The sequence below is a fragment of the Trichomycterus rosablanca genome, chromosome 20, assembly GCF_030014385.1.
Source record: "Trichomycterus rosablanca isolate fTriRos1 chromosome 20, fTriRos1.hap1, whole genome shotgun sequence".
Lineage (NCBI taxonomy): Eukaryota > Metazoa > Chordata > Actinopteri > Siluriformes > Trichomycteridae > Trichomycterus > Trichomycterus rosablanca.
Genome location: NC_086007.1, coordinates 25,144,846 through 25,164,255, shown reverse-complemented (window position 1 = coordinate 25,164,255; position 19,410 = coordinate 25,144,846). Strand labels below are relative to the sequence as shown.

At 40.5% G+C, this 19,410-nt stretch overlaps 1 protein-coding gene across 2 annotated transcripts; it reads right to left on the bottom strand.

The window, feature by feature from the left end:
* Positions 1-3,974: 3,974 nt before the first annotated feature.
* pde9ac (phosphodiesterase 9ac) lies at positions 3,975-19,224 on the bottom strand. Of its 2 annotated transcripts, XM_063017169.1 has the most exons (18): positions 19,156-19,224; positions 16,653-16,723; positions 13,715-13,792; positions 13,555-13,595; positions 13,367-13,421; positions 13,189-13,259; positions 13,005-13,092; positions 12,136-12,217; positions 11,967-12,041; positions 11,768-11,854; positions 11,582-11,686; positions 10,711-10,793; positions 10,071-10,227; positions 8,971-9,084; positions 8,716-8,820; positions 8,512-8,640; positions 7,145-7,240; positions 5,285-5,335 (listed from the first exon to the last, which is right to left on the bottom strand). In XM_063017169.1, exons 1-18 carry the CDS (start codon positions 19,222-19,224, stop codon positions 5,285-5,287), a joined length of 1,557 nt encoding a protein of 518 aa, XP_062873239.1. The 2 variants fall into 2 exon arrangements, with proteins under 2 accessions (XP_062873240.1, XP_062873239.1); XM_063017170.1 differs by lacking the exons at positions 5,285-5,335; positions 13,555-13,595; positions 13,715-13,792; positions 16,653-16,723; positions 19,156-19,224 and adding an exon at positions 3,975-4,302 and having other exon boundaries at positions 13,367-13,417.
* Between the last annotated feature and the right edge of the window lie 186 nt (positions 19,225-19,410).

The window sequence follows — 19,410 nt, the reverse complement described above, 5'->3', positions numbered from 1 at the left end:
TTTTGGGATATTTTTATCAAGACATAAAATTGCTTTTCTTTACTACATTGGACATCTTTGAGAGATGTACTCTCTGCTTACTGGTAATAACTTTCCTCCTGAGACACACACTAGAAAAACTCTGCAGATGTGTTTCAAATAACATTAAATAAATTAGAGGTTTTTAATGATGTTTTACTGTTTTATTATTCAAGGAAAATAAAGATACAGAAACCGAACTGAGCACTTTATTAGGTTTACTTATCTGCTCCATACATTCATAATTAAATGAATTATATGGTTTATGAATTATATGGGTATATAATTACTAGCTGTAGCCAATCTGTTGCTCTGTACACTTTGTAATTTCCTGTGCTTTATTTATTAACCGAACTGAACCCCAGGAGGACCCCCACTGACCGTATAATGTTTGCATTACATTTACATTTAAAGCATTTAACAGACGTGTTTATTTGTAACAGCTTACAAATGTGACCGGCCATCCAGACAGATATGACTGGCTATGTCTGAGATGGGGGGAAGGGGCTTGGATGGGCCCTGGCGTGGTAGGGCAGTTGTAGCTTAGGATTTAAAGTACTGGACTAGTAATCAAAAGGTTGTGGTTCAAGCCCCACCACTACCACCCTGCCAGGTTGCCACTTTTGGGCTCCTGAGCAAGACCCTTAAACCATAACTGCGTAGACAGTATACTATCACAACTGAAAGTCGCTTTGGATAAAAGTGTCAGATTTCCAATTAGGGTTGCGTGGGGTGTGTGTGCTGGAGCCAAGTGGCGCAAGGCACACAGTAACACCCTGGACAGGGCGCCAGTCCATCGCAGGGCAGACACACACACCCATTCACCTATAGGGCAATTCAGTGTCTCCAATTAACTTGACTGCTTGTTTTTGAACTGTGGGAGGAAACCGGAGCTCCCGGAAGAAACCCACGCAGACACGGGGAGAACATGCAAACTCCACACAGAAAGGACCCAGACCGCCCCGCCTGGGGATCGAACCCAGGACCTTCTTGCTGTGAGGCGACAGTGCTACCCACTGAGCCACCGTGCCGCCCAGATAAATGTTGAAAATGTGAATGTAAATGTAGCGCAAAGCCCTGCAATGGATCAGCACCCTGTCCAGTGTATTCCTGAAATGTGCCCAGCCGCCAAGACTCTGGCCAGGATAAAGCGGTTGATGAAAATGTGATCATATGATTATTATTGTTTAATTATGATTATTATTGTACTTTAGACAGTTGTCATTTGTGTGATAACTTTAAATACTTTGCTATATATTAAAATCTCGTCGTCTGTTTGATCACGTGATTTCTCAATGGTTTACTCCTGATTACTGAAGTATTTCAGGAACAGCTATTGATAACATGTGTGGACACTCGGATAATAGACATTGCTTTCAAAACAAGAAGAATCGGTGCATTAGTGCTTAAAAAAGTATTAATGAAATCAAAATGACCAAATGTTTTTTGTGTATTTACGAACTGTACACCTGATAATGTTTGTAGCACCGGAGAAATGTTGCCACCCTGTGGAGCACATTGGTTAAGGCTTTAAAATCCTACTAACGTCCAGACAACCCACCACAGCAAGTCTGGCTGTTTGTAATCCTGATATTCATTCTAAAAAATCAGGAACATTTATCCATACCGTTTAGTTTCTATGGAATTATTTATATCAAACGTCTTTACATTCATTCATTGTCTGTTTTAACACCGCTTTACTCTAAGTAGGGTCTCGGTAGTTCCAGTTCACCAAGCGAAAGGTTGGAAACGCCTGGGACAGGTCGGCAGTCCAGCGCAGGGCAAACACACACACACACACACACACACACACACACACACACACACACACTCACACATAGGGCAACTTAGTAGCGCCAACTGACCTGACTGCATGTCTTGTTACTTGTGGAAGAAAACCGGAGCACCCTGATGAAACCCACGGTGACATGGGGAGAACGGTACGCACAGTACAGATAGTGCATTTTTCACCTGCAGTCGAGTTCATATACTTGACAGGCACTGTGCACGGAGGGCCACACCCCCATCAGCATTATTCCTCAGCCCTGTGCAGGCGCAGTCAGTCAGCCAGCAGGGGCCGCAGTCGCACCAGTTATGAGGACCTATGATCCGACTTTCTTACCCCTAACCCTGAACAACAGCCAATCGTTGTTCATACTGCCGCCCAGCCTAGTCGGAGAGGCAGAGCTGAGGTTTGATACGGATACGATGTATTCGAAACCCCAACTCTGGTGAGCTAGCGTACTTTACCGCTGCGCCACCTGAGTGGCAAATTTTATTTATTATTTACTTTAGCTGAGCAGCTTTATGTTCTCCTCGCCTCACACAGTGTGAATTACGATGAGCCTTCAGATGGATGGAAATGCATTTTGGCAAGCAACTAAAGACCATGGGTGAGGCTCGTCCTAATTACAGCCCAGCCAAAAAAGCATCAGTGTCTCTCGCCTGATGTCTGTTTCTTAATAGTGAGTGATGCAATGGGTCCCGGCAGTTTGTGAACTCGCAGCGTAAATACTTTCACAACTTTTATGCCATAAATCTCCCTCAACAAAGTAATATCACGGTATGTTTCTAAATGATGCCAAGAGAAAATGCCTTTCATTACGCCATTTCTTCATTTCGTTGATTGGTACCCTGTGCGTGCTGTCATTGTGGCTGACAAGTCCAGTTTCAACATGTAACCCAGAGTATATGAATAGTTAATTTGTGGTTCTCTCATGCATTGTTCAGAAGTTAAACTTTGTCTCTTAGAAAACCAGGTTACACTTATTCATCCATTTGTTCATCCTGGTCAGGGTCGAGTTTTATTCAGACGCTCAATGGACATTACTAATGCCCATTTCAAAACCATGAGCATTAATAAGGCGCCCCTGTTATAACTCTTCTGCAGCTACAGTATAACAGCCTTCTCTATTTTCAGGAGGCTTTCTGTAGGAATGTGAAGTGTGTCTGTGGAAATTTGTGCCCTTTTTCTTCAAAGAGCATTTTAAAGGAGAGACACAAAGGTTTTATGAGAAGGTCTGGCTTGCAATCATCGTAGCTAAGCACAGGTTCATGTATTTTATTGTCTTTTGTTGATTGTTGAAAAATAAAAATAAAGTGAAAGTACATAAGCTGATAGATGTTGGAAACAAGGCATTTTTTAGATTATTATATTGTGTAGCTAGCATAAGGCATATGAAGAAGAATGTAAACAAAAACTATACATCAAGCTTGTTCAAGCATGTTTTACTCTTTGTTTTAATTGATCCGTCCATAATTATGACATCAATGTGCAATTATTTTATATTAATGATGAATGTTGTACAGCTGAAGTCAAAAACGTACACACACTTACAACTGAGATGAACTCTTCAGGCCTCAACATATGGGAAACTTAACCAAGGCCATAACAACCTCCATTGTTATGGTAATGTGTCTGTTGGAATTTATGCCCATTCAATGAGAAAAGAGAATTTGAGGACATGCACCAATGAGAAGTCAGAAGAGAGGTCCAACTTGTCAAATGTATTCATGGAACTCCCTTCGTTTATAGGCAAGAGTCATGCAGGAACAGGAAAGGGCCTTCACCAAACTGTTGCCTCAATGTTAAAAGCATATTATTTATTTCTTACACCATTATGAAATGGGTCTGTGATTTGTATAAGTGAAAAAAACCAAAACTGAACAATACTACGTATATTATTCAGCGTAAATTGCTCTAACCCATTACCATTGAGATCTAGCGTTTGAACCCCCAGTTGTGCTATTGGCTGGTCGGGTGTCTACATACATACGTGATGGATTGGCGTCCTGACCGTGGTTTGAACTGCATTGTGCCCAGTGACCAGGATAAAGTCGTGGTAAACCATTAAAGAGATGATAATGATTTCAGCAAATATTCTTTTTTTTGTGACTTGTGATTCCTGTCCCAAAAAACACACGTCCCTTCCAAGTGTATGTAAACCTTTGACTTTTACTCTGCACCAACTCTTACAGACACAGCAATACTACTAACAATGAAGCAAACACCAAAACAACCACAAATGCAGATGCCCAGAACACCAGACTAAACCTCATCAGAAAAAGTCACAGACCTATTAATCTTTATTGCAACTATATGAAGGAACCTTGTTTCAGTTCCATAGGTTCCATAAATTCAGCTCTCTCTTTGGATTCAGTGCAGCGAGCAACCATCTTGATCATCCCCTCGACTTCAGGAAAGACCTCCGAGTGGACCTCCTCATCCAAACCTCAGACTGGAGCTCCACTGCTTCTCTGGAAGCGGGCCAAAAAGCCAGGTCCCTGGAGCCAAAAATAATAAATACACTTTTATTAGGCTGACAAATCGACCGACAGTGCTAAGCAAAACAGTGCATGCTGGGTGATGGTAGAGAAGTGGAACCTGCTAGTGCACAGCACATCTAAAATGAGAGGCATTGTTTTGAGGATAGAAGTTGTTGGGTGTGAAAAATATCAGAGCGAATCAGAAGCAGGCTGATCAGCTTGTGACCGAAGCAGAAGGATCCTTCTACTTCGGCTGTTGTCACGTGGTAGGCTCGGCGGTTTCTATAGTATATGCTGAGCATACAGTTGTAAGAAAAAGTTTGTGGACTATGAAGCTACTTTAATTTCTGCTTTAATCATAAATGAGCCGTTTCCCATGTAATATGCAATTTACTGTGAAATTCGTTCAAGTGCCTCACGTTTACGGCTTAATCTGCACTATGAAGCGGTCCTAGCAATCCTACGGCAATTCAGTTAGCAATCTCTTAGTCAAAATGGCCCTTATATGTTCACACGTGTGTAATGCTTTATTCTAAGCTCTCTAGAGGTGTGTATTACGGGCTATTAAATACATTTACCCTTGTTTTCTTGATACTTTTTTGAGAGCAATGATGCCCTTTAATAGTTGCATTTTATTGGTATTTTTCATACAGGTGAATAATAACTGCAGGTCTTCTGCTTCCTTTAATTCTTTTAGCCTTGTGTAGTTAATGCATGTTGTGCTCTTACCTACATACTTTTATTCTATATACTTTTGTTCTAACAGGGTTTCAGCAATGTCTGCTAAGTGTGTCTTCAGTGTGTCTGCTAAATGCCATCAAGTAGCAATCAATAGCAATCAAGCCTGGACTATTAATTATTAATCGCTGTGTGTTACATCAGATTATTTCAAGGGGTTCACAAACTTTTTCTCGCAACCGTATTTGGGCTAAAGGTGAAGCGGAAAGCACTCAGCACACCAGTCTTTACTTACACAGCAGCGCTCGGCTCGCCCCAAAGCTTATTTCTTCTTCCCTCCTAACGACATATTTTCAGTTTTTTTCTTCTGTGCCTCATTGAACAAAAACACACTTGTATGTTAGCATGTGGAGAACAAAATAGCACCACAGAGCTTTAACCTTTACTTTCTGTAGAAGAGCTGCCTCAGGATAATGCTCAGGTAGGATTAGCTCAGGTAAATTGGACTGCTTTGTGCCATAATGTATTCAGAATGCATTTAGGTGAAGGTGGTGAGGACTTATAGCCTGTTTTAACCAACGCACAGGGCTTGTGAAACCATAATTCTGTGCTACAAGAGCAAACATGCAATACACATGTTTCTAAAGCTGCACTCAGGAAAAACCTGGCAACCTTACAGTGTAATCTGCATGCAGTTTACAAATCTGAAGAGGTTGCCTAGAATACAGTATGCATAGAGTAGCACATGGTACTGTTTTTATTTTTTATTTGCGCAGCCTTAATTGCACACAATGTCTCTAACTGCACCTTTTAGTCTACCCCCCCTTTAGTTTTTGTCCTGTTAGATGTCTTATATTTGTATTGTTTATATTATTATACAGTATATTTTATATTTTTTATATTTGTATATCTTACTTGTATTACATTACTGTAATACCTTTTTTTATTCTCTTCTGTACTACATTGTAATGTTGTTGAGTGATGTTTGTGATAATTGTAAATTGCTGCTGCAACACCGCAATTTCCCTTCGGGGATCAATAAAGAAATCAATTAATCAATCAATTAATATGGATTCACGCAGCTGCTTGGGTACAAATAATGCTAATAACACATCAGACCAAAGCAATTTAAATCGAGAATTAAGAGTTTATTAGTGCAATATATATCCAAAGGTATGCAGACTTAATTAACTCCTTATAAATACTGAATATTTTATTAAATCATTATTTTAATATTAGTGCCCATGGTTTTGGACTGGAGCGCCCAATTTTGGGGGAGATCAAGATCAAGATCAAGACCTTCGTAAATAACTGATGCCAAAAGCAATGCTAAAATCTAAATAAGGTGTTGAAATGTACCCTTGTAGCCTGTAGGGTGTTACCCATCAGGTATTTAGGTACCCTTAGTTATGTAAATATAATGTGCTTTGCAATGGATGGGTGTACAGATGGGTCAGCTCTCTCTAATGTCTCATCTTGTGCTGCTTGTAGCAGACTAGCCCCTAATAATCCAATCTCAAGGTCAGGTGTCCAGAAACTTTGACAACATGGCATATTTCCACAAAGTCAATACCACTAACAACCTCAGACCAATTAAATCCTTTGTTACATGTCGAATACTATTACTGCAACTGTTTGTTAATGAATGGAATTTTAAAAAGCTATGACACTCAAACTAATTGGCCCCCTGTTCCCCTGCTGCCCTAATTTACTGACTACTTCATTTCCACTGTTAATGTGCACATGACTACACAGTACCTAGTCAAATGATTACTAGCATTCAATATAAAAACCAAGAATCTGGGCGCTCTGGTGGTGCAGCGTTAAAACTTGCTAGACCACCACTGCTGAGATCTCAAGCTCTGGAATTCCAGCTCTGCTATTGGCTGGCTGAGCTTCTACACAGACATGATTGGCTGTGTCTGAGGGAGGGTGGGCCAAATGGTGAATCTTTAAGTGTGTGTGTCCGTGGTGTTTCCAGCCTTTTGCCCCAATGAATCAGACCCACAGTGACCCTGACCAGGATAATGTGGTGGTAAAACAAACAATAATTGAGTAAATGTTCTATTCTAGTTCTAGTGTTCTGTTCCCAATAAAGTAGTCAGTGTGTGTATATTATATATTAAAGATAAAGCAGTGAATGGTTATTGGGTATGAACCGGAAAAGCAGAGGAGCATCTACCTCAGTCATCGCATCATCGATTTGCTTGAGTTCTTCATAATGATCCCGTGAGTCTCTCAGAGGCTGCACCATTATCTCCTCGATCTGTGGGAAGAGCTGAACACAAACACAACATTAATATGCGCGACATCCCACTGTAGAACCGCTGGCATTAATATAGACGTGGCTCTCAGCTGTGACAGCCTCCACTCTTTCAAGAACGCTTTCCACAAGATCTTTGGAATATGTCTGTGGGAATGTGTGCCCAATCAGACTGATCTGTGCAGGCCACTGGAGTTCCTTCACACCAAACTGGCCTCAGTCATGACACTTTTTTCCCTGGACAGTATGGTACGGTACTAGGGCACAGTATTATATGTTTTCGTATCTGTGCCGAGTGAACCAAGTACCCGTCATGAATGTAGTTAACCTTCTTGTAAGGGTACCAAGAATGATAAATAAAACCAGAATCATGGAGCGTACAGAGTGCAGACTTTTTGAACAAAGAAAGCTTTAATTGTGAGTGATGTGATGCCTTGTGATGGACCTGTATCCTCCCCAGGGTGAATTTTTGCATTCACCAAGTATTCCTGGGATGAAATGCTGCTCAAGATTAAGTGATTAGTTGAGATTAATAAATAAAACATTGAACTAATCAGTTAGATTGTTAATACAATATTGAATCTACTGAAAATCCATTCTTTTATAGGTATTATTAGGCAGTGGGAAAAGATAGAGGTACTACAGTAGACAAGGTATTCAGACTGTATCTTTACTGAACTGCCTGTTGGAAAATGACACTGAAATGTTAAACTGTCTGAGAAAGATCGTTTGAAATCACTTGAACTTTAAACTTAGGACAATCTTTCATTGCACTTGTGTCTTTTACTTTTAAAAGGTGGATTCCTACAGGGAGCCTGTTTCAGCAAAGTCAAGTCTGTAAAGCGTCTGACAAGCATTTAAGTGAGCATCAGTTGTGCTCTGGTTCTTTATCTTGCATAAATTCATCTGATGATTCATGGTAAAAAGGCACAACACATTCAAAAAACAGTTAAGGCGGTGGGGTGGGGTGGAGCAGCGGCAAACCAGATTCGAATCTCAGCTCTGCTATTGGCAGGCCGCGTGCCTATACAGACAATGATTGGCACGTCTGAAGCAACACAACTGCTGGCTGATTGATGTCGTCTGCACAGAGACGGGGGATAACGGGGATCAGTGCGTGACTCTCCATGAAAGGGCATATCAGTGCTCCCTTAGTGCTTGTCCCAGGCCTAGATAAATAAGAGGGTTGTGTCAGGAAGGGTATCCAGTGTAACAACTTTGCCAAGTCAGATATATGATCGAATAATCTGCTGCAGTGACTCCTAATGTGAGCATTTGATCCATACCTTCATCACCGTTTCAAACATCGGGATGAGGACAAACTTGATGAAGCCAATCTGAGCGGTCGGCTTGGTCACTTTGTCTCTATCCATGAAGGGGGCGACAGGCAGACCTTCAGACTTCTCCTTGTCACTCTGAGAAGATACACAAACATCTTTAATTCAACTGCAACACCTGGACCAGTAAAAGACCGAGCAGACAGAGCTCACCTGCATGAAGTACTCCTCCAGCAGACAGTCCACCCACGGCTCGGCAACATCTGTGGGCCTGACTTCATTAGAAATGTCACAGCACTTAATCAAGACCATCTTCAGCTGCACACACACACACACACACACACAGAGGAGAGAAACAAAGATGGCTCTTACTGACTGGCACCTATCAGCAGATACCAGGTAAGACAGGTAAATGAGGCACTAATTAGTTTTAGGTGTCTGTTTGTGTCTGGTGGTACGGGTACATACGCAGGTCACATGCTCCTCATTGGTAAAGTCGAAGTTATCCACTTTGTGTTTGAAAGAGTCCAGGATCTCGCCATGCCGGGCCATGTCTGTCGCCAGGATCAGGGTAATAATCGCCTAGGGATCAAAGTTCAACAATTATAATACAGCATACAGCACAGCATGCCTTTCAACACTAAATGGCCAAAAGAATGTGGACATATGACCATGAGCTGTGGCTCTCCTTTCTTTTGAGAAGGTTTTCCACATGATTTTTGGAGTGTGTCTGTGGGAATGTGTTCCGGCACAGAAACTGGAGGCCTCTACAGTAACTGATTTTCTCCACCTGTGAGGTGTGGCTGAAACACCTGAACTCTATAATTAGGAGGAGTGTCCACATACTTTTTGCCTTATAGTGTCCTGAGGGCAAGTAAGACAAGAGTGTTAAGTTCTTTTTAGGCAAGATGTAATAAGAATGGACAGCATGAAGAAGGTCTTATTACATTGTATAACTAGTTTTGATTTTTATAAGTTGGTCTTTTAATTATTATTATTATTAACAGCAAAAGTAATAATAATAATAATAATATATTTTTTAAAAAGATCAGTTATAATAATAATTATTATTATCATAATAATTATAATAATAATCATATTTTTTTAATTAAAAGGCAATTCTTGTTCTTTTTACTATTAATATTATTAGTAATATAATTATTAATCATGACAACATCATTAATAATAATAATAATAATAATAATAAGGGCGCCCAGGTGGCACAGCAAGATATTCCGCTAGCACACCAGTGCCGAGATTCTGAACTCCTCAGTTCGAAACTCGGCATTGCCACCGGTCGGCTGGGCGCCATCTAGCGGGCATAATAGGCTCCCTGATTGGCGGATAGAGGTGCCTGTGCAAAGTGCATGGATGGAAAAGGGTTCCGTTAAGGGCTGTGTGCGGGTCGGAGGAGGCGTGAGCAGCAATATACCCTCCTCAACAGCAAAAAATCGGGGATCCCCAGCAGCAATTATTATAATTGTTATTATTATCAGTAATAATAATAATAAAAACAACAACAACATTAATAATAATAATAATTAGGACTGTAGGATGAGCAGACCAACCTGACGGATCTGTTTAAATGCTTCTGGATCCACATTAGCAAAGATGTTGCACTCCGGCAAAGACAGAATCTGAAAGGCTACAGCACAGTGGTGGTTCTCCAGAGGAGAGATGTCGTTGTAGCGGACAGCTAGCTCAGTGCGGGCATTTATCTGGTACCTGAAAACAGTTAAACAGGTGTAATTCACCCAGCTGCAGTAATTACCAACAGTAATACACAGGCTGTGACACATTAAAGGAAAATTAAGAGCACAGCAAAACTGTGTTGCGGAACATGATGCTTTAAAATAAATCCCTTTATTGGTGGAGAGCGCTGTTCAACATATTTATCCAGGTCAGGTTCACAGTGGGTCCCATGCCATCTGCAAACACTGGGCCAGATGCCATCTGCAAACACTTTCCTACATGGGCCTAATTACATCCAGGTGCTTTAGCCATACCATTTGTTAACAGAGGTAATCATTCTGTTCCAGTATGACTGCAGCTGTGCACAAAGCAAGGTTCAGTGTCCTGAAAAGAGGCCTGATCTAAACCCCATTTTAGATGGAATTGGATCGGTAACTTACCTTACAAATACTGTTTTGACTAAATGGACACAAAACCCTCCAAAAGATTAACAAAGACTCTGAGCAAAAATCGTACGTGTTATTGTATCCAGGATGGTCCAAATCGTGGCATACTGCAGCAGTCATCAAAATGCCCAAATCTATCAGAGTGAGCTTTTCCTGTTGATATAAAGACATAAACATGCAAACATGCACACAAAACCCCAACACACACACACACACACACCATGGGCAGTCAGCTTCCGAATCAAAATGACAAACTAGATTTAAAACATTAACAGTTAGTGGTCATGAGCCTAATTTGCCAATGTGGTTTTGGCACGAAATAAAGGATGCTTATACAACAAAGAAACGGGCACACGTGTGATGTGTTGGGGCTGTTCTTCTTTATAAACCTTGGAAACCTTGTGAAGATACAGCACAGCATCATGGACTCCATGAAGTACCAGGATAATTGGAAAGTAACTCTGGGTCATAGTTGGATTTTTAAGCAAGACGAGTCTCTAAGATATTGCTCCTATTAATCCTTGGTGTGATGAGTAAAGAATCAAGGTTTTGATTGGTCACCCTGGTCATCTAAGCTTTTCCCTGGATAAGCTGAAGAGGAGGGTCTTCAAGTGTAGAAGACATTCTGGATGGAGAAGTGCTCTCAGGTGTTTTTGTTATCAGGCATTATAAAGGAAGACTCAGTGGTAAAATAAAGTCAAGCAAAGTATGAAATGCAGTGGTGCCACCTTCATAAATATAGGATATAAAGTTTTTAATTAGTGGTTTGATTCTCTTGGAAATGATTTTTTTCCAATGTGTAATTAAGCTAATTAATCCCAAAATATTATTCATCACCATTTTCCGCGATATCTACCGAGTGTGTCGTTACTTCTTGCTCTGAATGTGTGTTTCTACAACAGAGGTGTTATTACAGGTTACGTAAGCCAGAACGTTCTCACCTGAAGGTTGGCGAGGTGAATCATGCCATACATCATCTGACTCACGCAGAAGCAATGACGGAAGTTATGGAAGGGGTTGCTACGATAATTCTCCTGAATAGCAAGCTGAAAAAATATATTCACATTGTTATGAATTTAAATCCACACAACATGGGCTTTTATATTAGCTTTAATTTCTACTCTTACCAGCCAGCGTTTGAGAGTAATGGGGTTCATGTTGAACTCCTTTACAAGCCCCAAGTCATGGTACATGTACTCCAAACAACTGAGCATCTGAGGGACACATCAGGCTCTTCATCAAATCACTGAGTACAAACACGTCCCACAGACAGACCTAGAAACGACCGCACGTCTAAATATTTATGCTCCTCTGAGACACACTTACTTCATTGTGCTCCCAGTGCCAGACATCAAAGGTCGGTTTCTTCAGAGCCTCGATCGTCTCTTGAGAAAGCGTGTACTGAAAAAAGGCAAGACCAACGGCGTTTATGTAGTGCTGTTTTTCTTCCTGAATGTCCAAACGTTATTCAAATAAATAGTTTCATTAAACGCACCTTTGGATAGCTGGGTACGTCCCGTCTGGGAGTTAATTTCTTTCCATCATCTGAGAAGTTGTACTTACATGGACAGTTCACTCTATTAAAACATAACAAGAAAGTTAACTTAACTCAGGAAAACCAGTCCTGATTAATTCTCCAACTATTTAGTACACTAGGATTAACTAATTAAATTAAATTTAATTTCATTAGTGATTTCATGGCGCTGAATTAAACTGAAAAGATGTAAAAAGTTGCAAAAACAAGGTTATTTGTATCCAGACTTGTAGCCACATTAATTAATATAATTAGCAGACGATGCTAATTACAGAAACAACTGGCATGGAGTTTTCCTCCTTTAGGTTGCCAGGATGTTCCTGAAATCACTTACTGCAAATCCCATTAAAAAAATGTCATTTTGTGCTGCTGCTTGGGTGTAAAACACTTTAGGTCATCATTGTTGAGATCTCAAGCTCATGAGTTCAAATCTCAGCTTTGCTATTGGCCAGCTGTGTGCCTACATACAGACTTGATTGGCTGCTGTCTGGTTAAGAGATGGGGATAATGGAGATCGGTACAGGACTCTCTGTTCAAGATACTGATCCCTATGTAAACCTGGCTCAGGCAGGTGAAAAGAAGTGGTTGACGCTACACACGTGTTGCAGGTACAGCCCTCCTAGGCCAGAGCAGGGGTCTGCAAAAGCAGGGAATGATAATCAGGGTAACTGGATATGACTAAATTGGTAGGAAAAGGGAAAACACAGCAGGCACAAATAATTTCTCAGCCATGCTTAGGTTCTTTAGTAAGTCCGAAGGTGTGCAGATTGGTGCAATTGAACACCAAATATGGGCTCTACAAAAGTCCACAGTCATCCTTAATCACTCACCTTCCTCCCACTCCGGAAGTCATCTCATCTCTCAGCTTCCTCAGATCATTCTTACACTTCTCAATCTCCACAACCTTCAGACCCTCCACTGTGAGGGAAACATCAAAAACACAAGCTGAACAACAACATTTCTTAATCGGAAAGCACATACTGACACACTGATATATAAAACAAAAACACATACGCTCCACTCTCTTCTCCAGCATTGCCAGCCTGTTGGTGACTTCAGTTTTCAGCTCATTGATCTTGAACGCCCTAAAGAGAAGGAACTTACGGTCAGGGTAACAGGTGAGTGCTGAGAGAGTACCCCCCCACACACACACACACACACATGCCTATGAGAAAACAAACTGAGTAATTACCTGCTGAACTGATCCGCCACCTGTGATAACACGTTCTGAAACATGTCTTCTTTTTCTGAGGAAACGAGCAAATACCGTAGGTCATAAATCACAGCTGTGATAAACGCTTTCCAAAAGTGAATAATGGGAGAAACACTTATCAACACAGTCAGTAAAAGGTTATAGGTCCTAACACTGGACTTTCTTACCTCCCAGCTGACCAGCTAGAGGAACAACTTTGTATAAGGAACTGCGTGGACAGAAGTGTTAAAATATTAAATGATTTTAGCAATCACGTGCACAAAGACAGATTGTTAAACAACAAATTACAACACGATGACGCATTAATGTGGTGAGTTGTGTCGTTACTTGGGAGAGTTGGTGGGCATGGTGGGATCGATGGAAACCAGTGCCCCTTCAGGGTCCACCAGCATTACAGCTGTCGTCCTGTAAAGAGATCAGATCCAGATATGACCAGATATTCATTCATTGTGTGTTTTAGAACCACTTTATTCTGGTCAGGGTCACGGTGGGTCTGATTTATTTGGCGAAAGTTGGGAAACACCACGGACAGGTCGCCAGTCCGACACACACACACACACATTTACACTTAGGGCAGTTTACTGGGTCTGACTGCACATTTACAGTGCCTTGCAAAAGTATTCAGCCCCCTTGAACTTTTCAACCTTTTGCCACATTTCAGGCTTCAAACATAACGATATGAAATTGTAATTTTTTGTGAAGAATCAACAACAAGTGGGACACAATCGTGAAGTGGAACGAAATTTATTGGATATTTTAAACTTTTTTTAGAAATAAAAAACTGAAAAGTGGGGCGTGCAATATTATTCAGCCCCCTTGCGTTAATACTTTGTAGCGCCACCTTTTGCTGCGATTACAGCTGCAAGTCGCTTGGGGTATGTCTCTATTAGTTTTGCACATCGAGAGACAGAAATGTTTGCCCATTCTTCCTTGCAAAACAGCTCGAGCTCAGTGAGGTTGGATGGAGAGCGTTTGTGAACAGCAGTTTTCAGCTCTTTCCACAGATTCTCGATGGGATTCAGGTCTGGACTTTGACTTGGCCATTCTAACACCTGGATACGTTTATTTGTGAACCATTCCATTGTAGATTTTGCTTTATGTTTTGGTTCATTGTCTTGTTGGAAGATAAATCTCCGTCCCAGTCTCAGGTCTTTTGCAGACTGCAACAGGTTTTCTTCCAGAATGGTCCTGTATTTGGCTCCATCCATCTTCCCATCAATTTTAACCATCTTCCCTGTCCCTGCTGAAGAAAAGCAGGCCCAAACCATGATGCTGCCACCACCATGTTTGACAGTGGGGATGGTGTGTTCAGGGTGATGAGCTGTGTTGCTTTTACGCCAAACATAACGTTTTGCATTGTGGCCAAAAAGTTCGATTTTGGTTTCATCTGACCAGAGCACCTTCTTCCACATGTTTGGTGTGTCTCCCAGGTGACTTTTTATAGATATCTTTGAGAAATGGCTTTCTTCTTGCCACTCTTCCATAAAGGCCAGATTTGTGCAGTGTACGACTGATTGTGTCCTATGGACAGAGTCTCCCACCTCAGCTGTAGATCTCTGCAGTTCATTCAGAGTGATCATGGGCCTCTTGGCTGCATCTCTGATCAGTCTTCTCCTTGTTTGAGCTGAAAGTTTAGAGGGACGGCCGGGTCTTGGTAGATTTGCAGTGGTCTGATACTCCTTCCATTTCAATATGATCGCTTGCACAGTGCTCCTTGAGATGTTTAAAGCTTGGGAAATCTTTTTGTATCCAAATCCGGCTTTAAACTTCTCCACAACAGTATCTCGGACCTGCCTGGTGTGTTCCTTGGTCTTCATGATGCTCTCTGCGCTTTAAACAGAACTCTGAGACTGTCACAGAGCAGGTGCATTTATACGGAGACTTGATTACACACAGGTGGATTCTATTTATCACCATCAGTCATTTAGGTCAACATTGGATCATTCAGAGATCCTCACTGAACTTCTGGAGTGAGTTTGCTGCACTGAAAGTAAAGGGGCTGAATAATATTGCACGCCCCACTTTTTAGTTTTTTATTTCTAAAAAAAGTTTAAAATATCCAATAAATTTCGTTCCACTTCACGATTGTGTCCCACTTGTTGTTAATTCTTCACAAAAAATTACAATTTCATATCGTTATGTTTGAAGCCTGAAATGTGGCAAAAGGTTGAAAAGTTCAAGGGGGCTGAATACTTTTGCAAGGCACTGTACATTGTCGGCATTTATCAGACACTTTTATCCAAAGTACTGTGACAGTATTTTGTCTAAGCAATTGAGGGTTAAGGGCCTTGCTCAAGGGCCCAACAGTGGCAGGGCTTGAACCAGCAACCTTTCGTCCAAAGACTAAGCACCTAAATAAAATAACCTTTAAGGACACAGGGAGAACATGCAAACTCCTCAAAGAAAGAAACCTGGAATCGAACACAGGCCCTTCTAGCTGTAAGGCAACAGTGCTACCCACTGCGCAATCATGACACCCCTGATTCAAAATTTTATAAAAATAAATAAATAAAAGAGTACTTAAAACAGCACCACAAAATAAAGCCTGGACTGGAAACATAAAAACTTAATTTTATTTAAATATGTTCAAAGCTAAACTATAAGATCTACTAATCATTTTTGTTATTATATGAGGGTGAAGTACAAAGAGCAGGAATTAAAATCTATATATGACATCTAATATGCTCAGATATTTGGAATGAAATGCTACATAGCACAGCAACATTAAAACCTTGTGTGAGAGAGCTTTATAGCTACAGCGATTTAGCTGTACTTCACAACAGATTTATTGGCCAGGTAAAAATCACAAATCAAGAAAATCACATACGTAGCTCCAGTTATTGATAAGTGAATTACTACAGCCTAAATGAACACTGTTAAGGGTTTTTTTGGAACTATAGATCTAGCATTTAGCATATCAATAGAGGTCATTGGAGAGGGAAAGTGTAGAAAGTGCAGCAAAGTTTTATACCTACAGTCATTCTGCTCATACTTTACTATAGCTTTGTCTATTTATGTAGGCTGAAGTGTTATTGGATGTAAATAATTCATTATTTTAAGGTTGTTAATAAAGAAAGCAAAAGTAAAAGAGATAAATCCAGATATTTGACACATCCATAGACTAAATTAAACAGTACATAATATGGACAGTCATGTAAAGTCTGATGTGGAGGAGCTTTATACCTACAGTAGATTTGCTGTACTTAACAAATTAACACAGTAACATGCTGTATGTCAGAATAACCCGAAGGTTTTGGTTCATTACCTGGGAAGGTTGGAGGAGGAACAAAGAAGCTCTTTAATATCACATGGACTACAATGACGACTGAACAATACCTATAAAAACACAAACACACACCCACACACATGCACAATATTAAAATGACTTCTAAACTGCATTTTAATTATAACAATAAAGGGCCTTAATGTGAAACACATTCCCTTCCTTTGCATTGTAACATCCTCTGTTTTCTATCATGGCTTTCCAGTAGCTTTTGAAGTATGACTGAAGGGATTCACTTGCATTCATAACTGCATTACTGGTATCAGGCACCGATATTGAGCACTAAACCAGGCCTGCATTTGGTACTCAAATTCATCCCCAATGCATTCAGCATAAAGACCTGAGTCACCTGACAAGCCCTAAATTGAAGAGAGGTTAATGTGCAGCCAAGACTGATTAGTACATTAAGCCTCTAGAGTCTGGTATTGACCCATGGAAGTGGTGAACGTGTCACATCACATAGTACAGTACATCTGACTCCTATCCAGTGTCAAAAGCACCTACAGTGGGCTCACAGGCATCGCAACTGGACATCGGAGCAATGGAAGGTTGACTGGTCTGATGAGTCCTGTGCATCATTTACCTGTGTAAGAGGCACCAGTATGCACTGCGGGAGGATCTAGCATGCTACAACCAGAAGCTGAAGGACTTGCTGTTAATGTCCTGGTACCACCTTCAGATATCTTCTGGAGACCAAGTGACCCTGACGTGGTGGGCTGGACCATGGTGAAATGGTCTACAGGTGTATGAGACAGCTCCCTCAGTTCCGGTCCAACATGTTCTGGACACATGTCACCTCCAGCCCCCACTTAGCCCTTTCTGCTATACTGTTACTGTATACTGTCACCACTCTGAGGTCAAAGGTTTACATACAAGGACGATTTATCATCAGTGATTAGCCGGTGACTCTCTGGGCTTATATAAATAGACACACCCATTAAAATGTACTTGGAACAGTCAGTGGTCTTCTGTCAAGGTCAGGACGAGAAACCAAACTGATCCTTTATGCTAGAAGAAAATTTGTCTGAATAATCAAGTATCAGTATAAAAACCCAGCTCTGTCATTCAGTACAATGTGCTGGAACATGAGGGACACTGTTCACAGTCAAGGCAAGCTTTATACAGCCATGATCAGCAACAAACTTTATTTGAGCTTTAAGCTGCACATTTTAGACCACATGTGTCTTTCTTGGATCTCCGAGCTCATGATGACGTAAAGCTGGACTTCAATTGTATATAACAAGAAAATATATCAAAAAAATATTAAATACATGGTTCTGATTGTTATATTTTTACATTTTCAGCATTTAGCAGACGCTTTTATCCAAAGCGACTTACACAATGAGCTGAACACGATGAGCAATTGAGGGTTAAGGGCCTTGCTCAGGGACCCAACAGTGGCAACTTGGTGGTGGCGGGGCTTGAACCGGCAACCTTCTGTTTACTAGTCCAGTACCTTAACCACTGAGCTATCACTGGCCCACAGTTATAGAAACACAGTTATATGTTTGTCATTTTGTGTAATTTAGTAAAAATTAGTGTTTATGCTAAAAATTTTAATACAGAGAGCGCGTATCATGTAGAGTGAGACGTCCACATGGACAAATGGTGTAAATGGCCCGGCCTCATCACAATTAAACCTGAGGGAAATGTTGACATGCTAATACCAGGTGTCTCTGCCGCCTATTATGCCAGTGACACCTGGAATGTAAACCATTGTCAGCTTTATTTTTAACCACAACCCGTCCTTATTCATGCACACCCTTTTGTTTCAAACAAAAGAAGGATTGTCCAAATACTTTTGTCCATATGATTAATATTTAATAAATACAGAATGTTTTTCACACCTGTTCACTGGTATTAATTCTCTGGTATGTTTATACCAAGGTGCAATATATAGTTATCCAAATCCACCTGCTGGCCTTTTTTCCCCACAGAGACTCCACACAGACCTAGACTGTGACCAGTGCTTTGGATCAAATCCATGACCCTGGAGTTAAGAGGCACCAACGTATGCCATTTTTGTGTACCCAACAGTTCAGACTACTATTAGTCTTTACATTTATTTAATACATCATCATACAGTGTTAGATATTATGGAAACATTTGATATATCTATATCTATCTATCTATCTATCTATCTATCTATCTATCTATCTATCTATCTATCTATCTATCTATCTATCTATCTATCTATCTATCTATATACAGTATATATATATATATATATATATATATATATATATATATATATATATATAAAGTATATATATATATATATATACGTATATATACAGTATATATATATATATAATAGAAGGAACAGTTTATGAAGGTCAGTTCACCTTTAATCTCATACCTCTTTAAATTTAGAACAAACTGAAACCCTATTTTGCACAAATGAAAAGGAATAATTTGTTTTTTAAACCCCCCACTGACAAAAAAAATATACGAGCCATAACACAGAAATAAACAGACAAGCCACCTTCTGCACTTTGCCCTCCACGTCCAGGTAGATAGTTTTGGGGGCATAGGACGAGGAGCCCGATCCCATCCTGGCTCACCAAGCTGACCAGAGGAACTCTGAGAACCTTCTTCAGGCTCGGTTCCACCAGGAGATCCTGATCAGGCCTCGCAATCAGGTCGGAGTCAAAGCTTAAAGTCAGAGATTAAATCTTGAGGATTTTAACATTGAAACATAGTAAGATAATTATGCCGAGTCACAAGAATCACTGCTGCA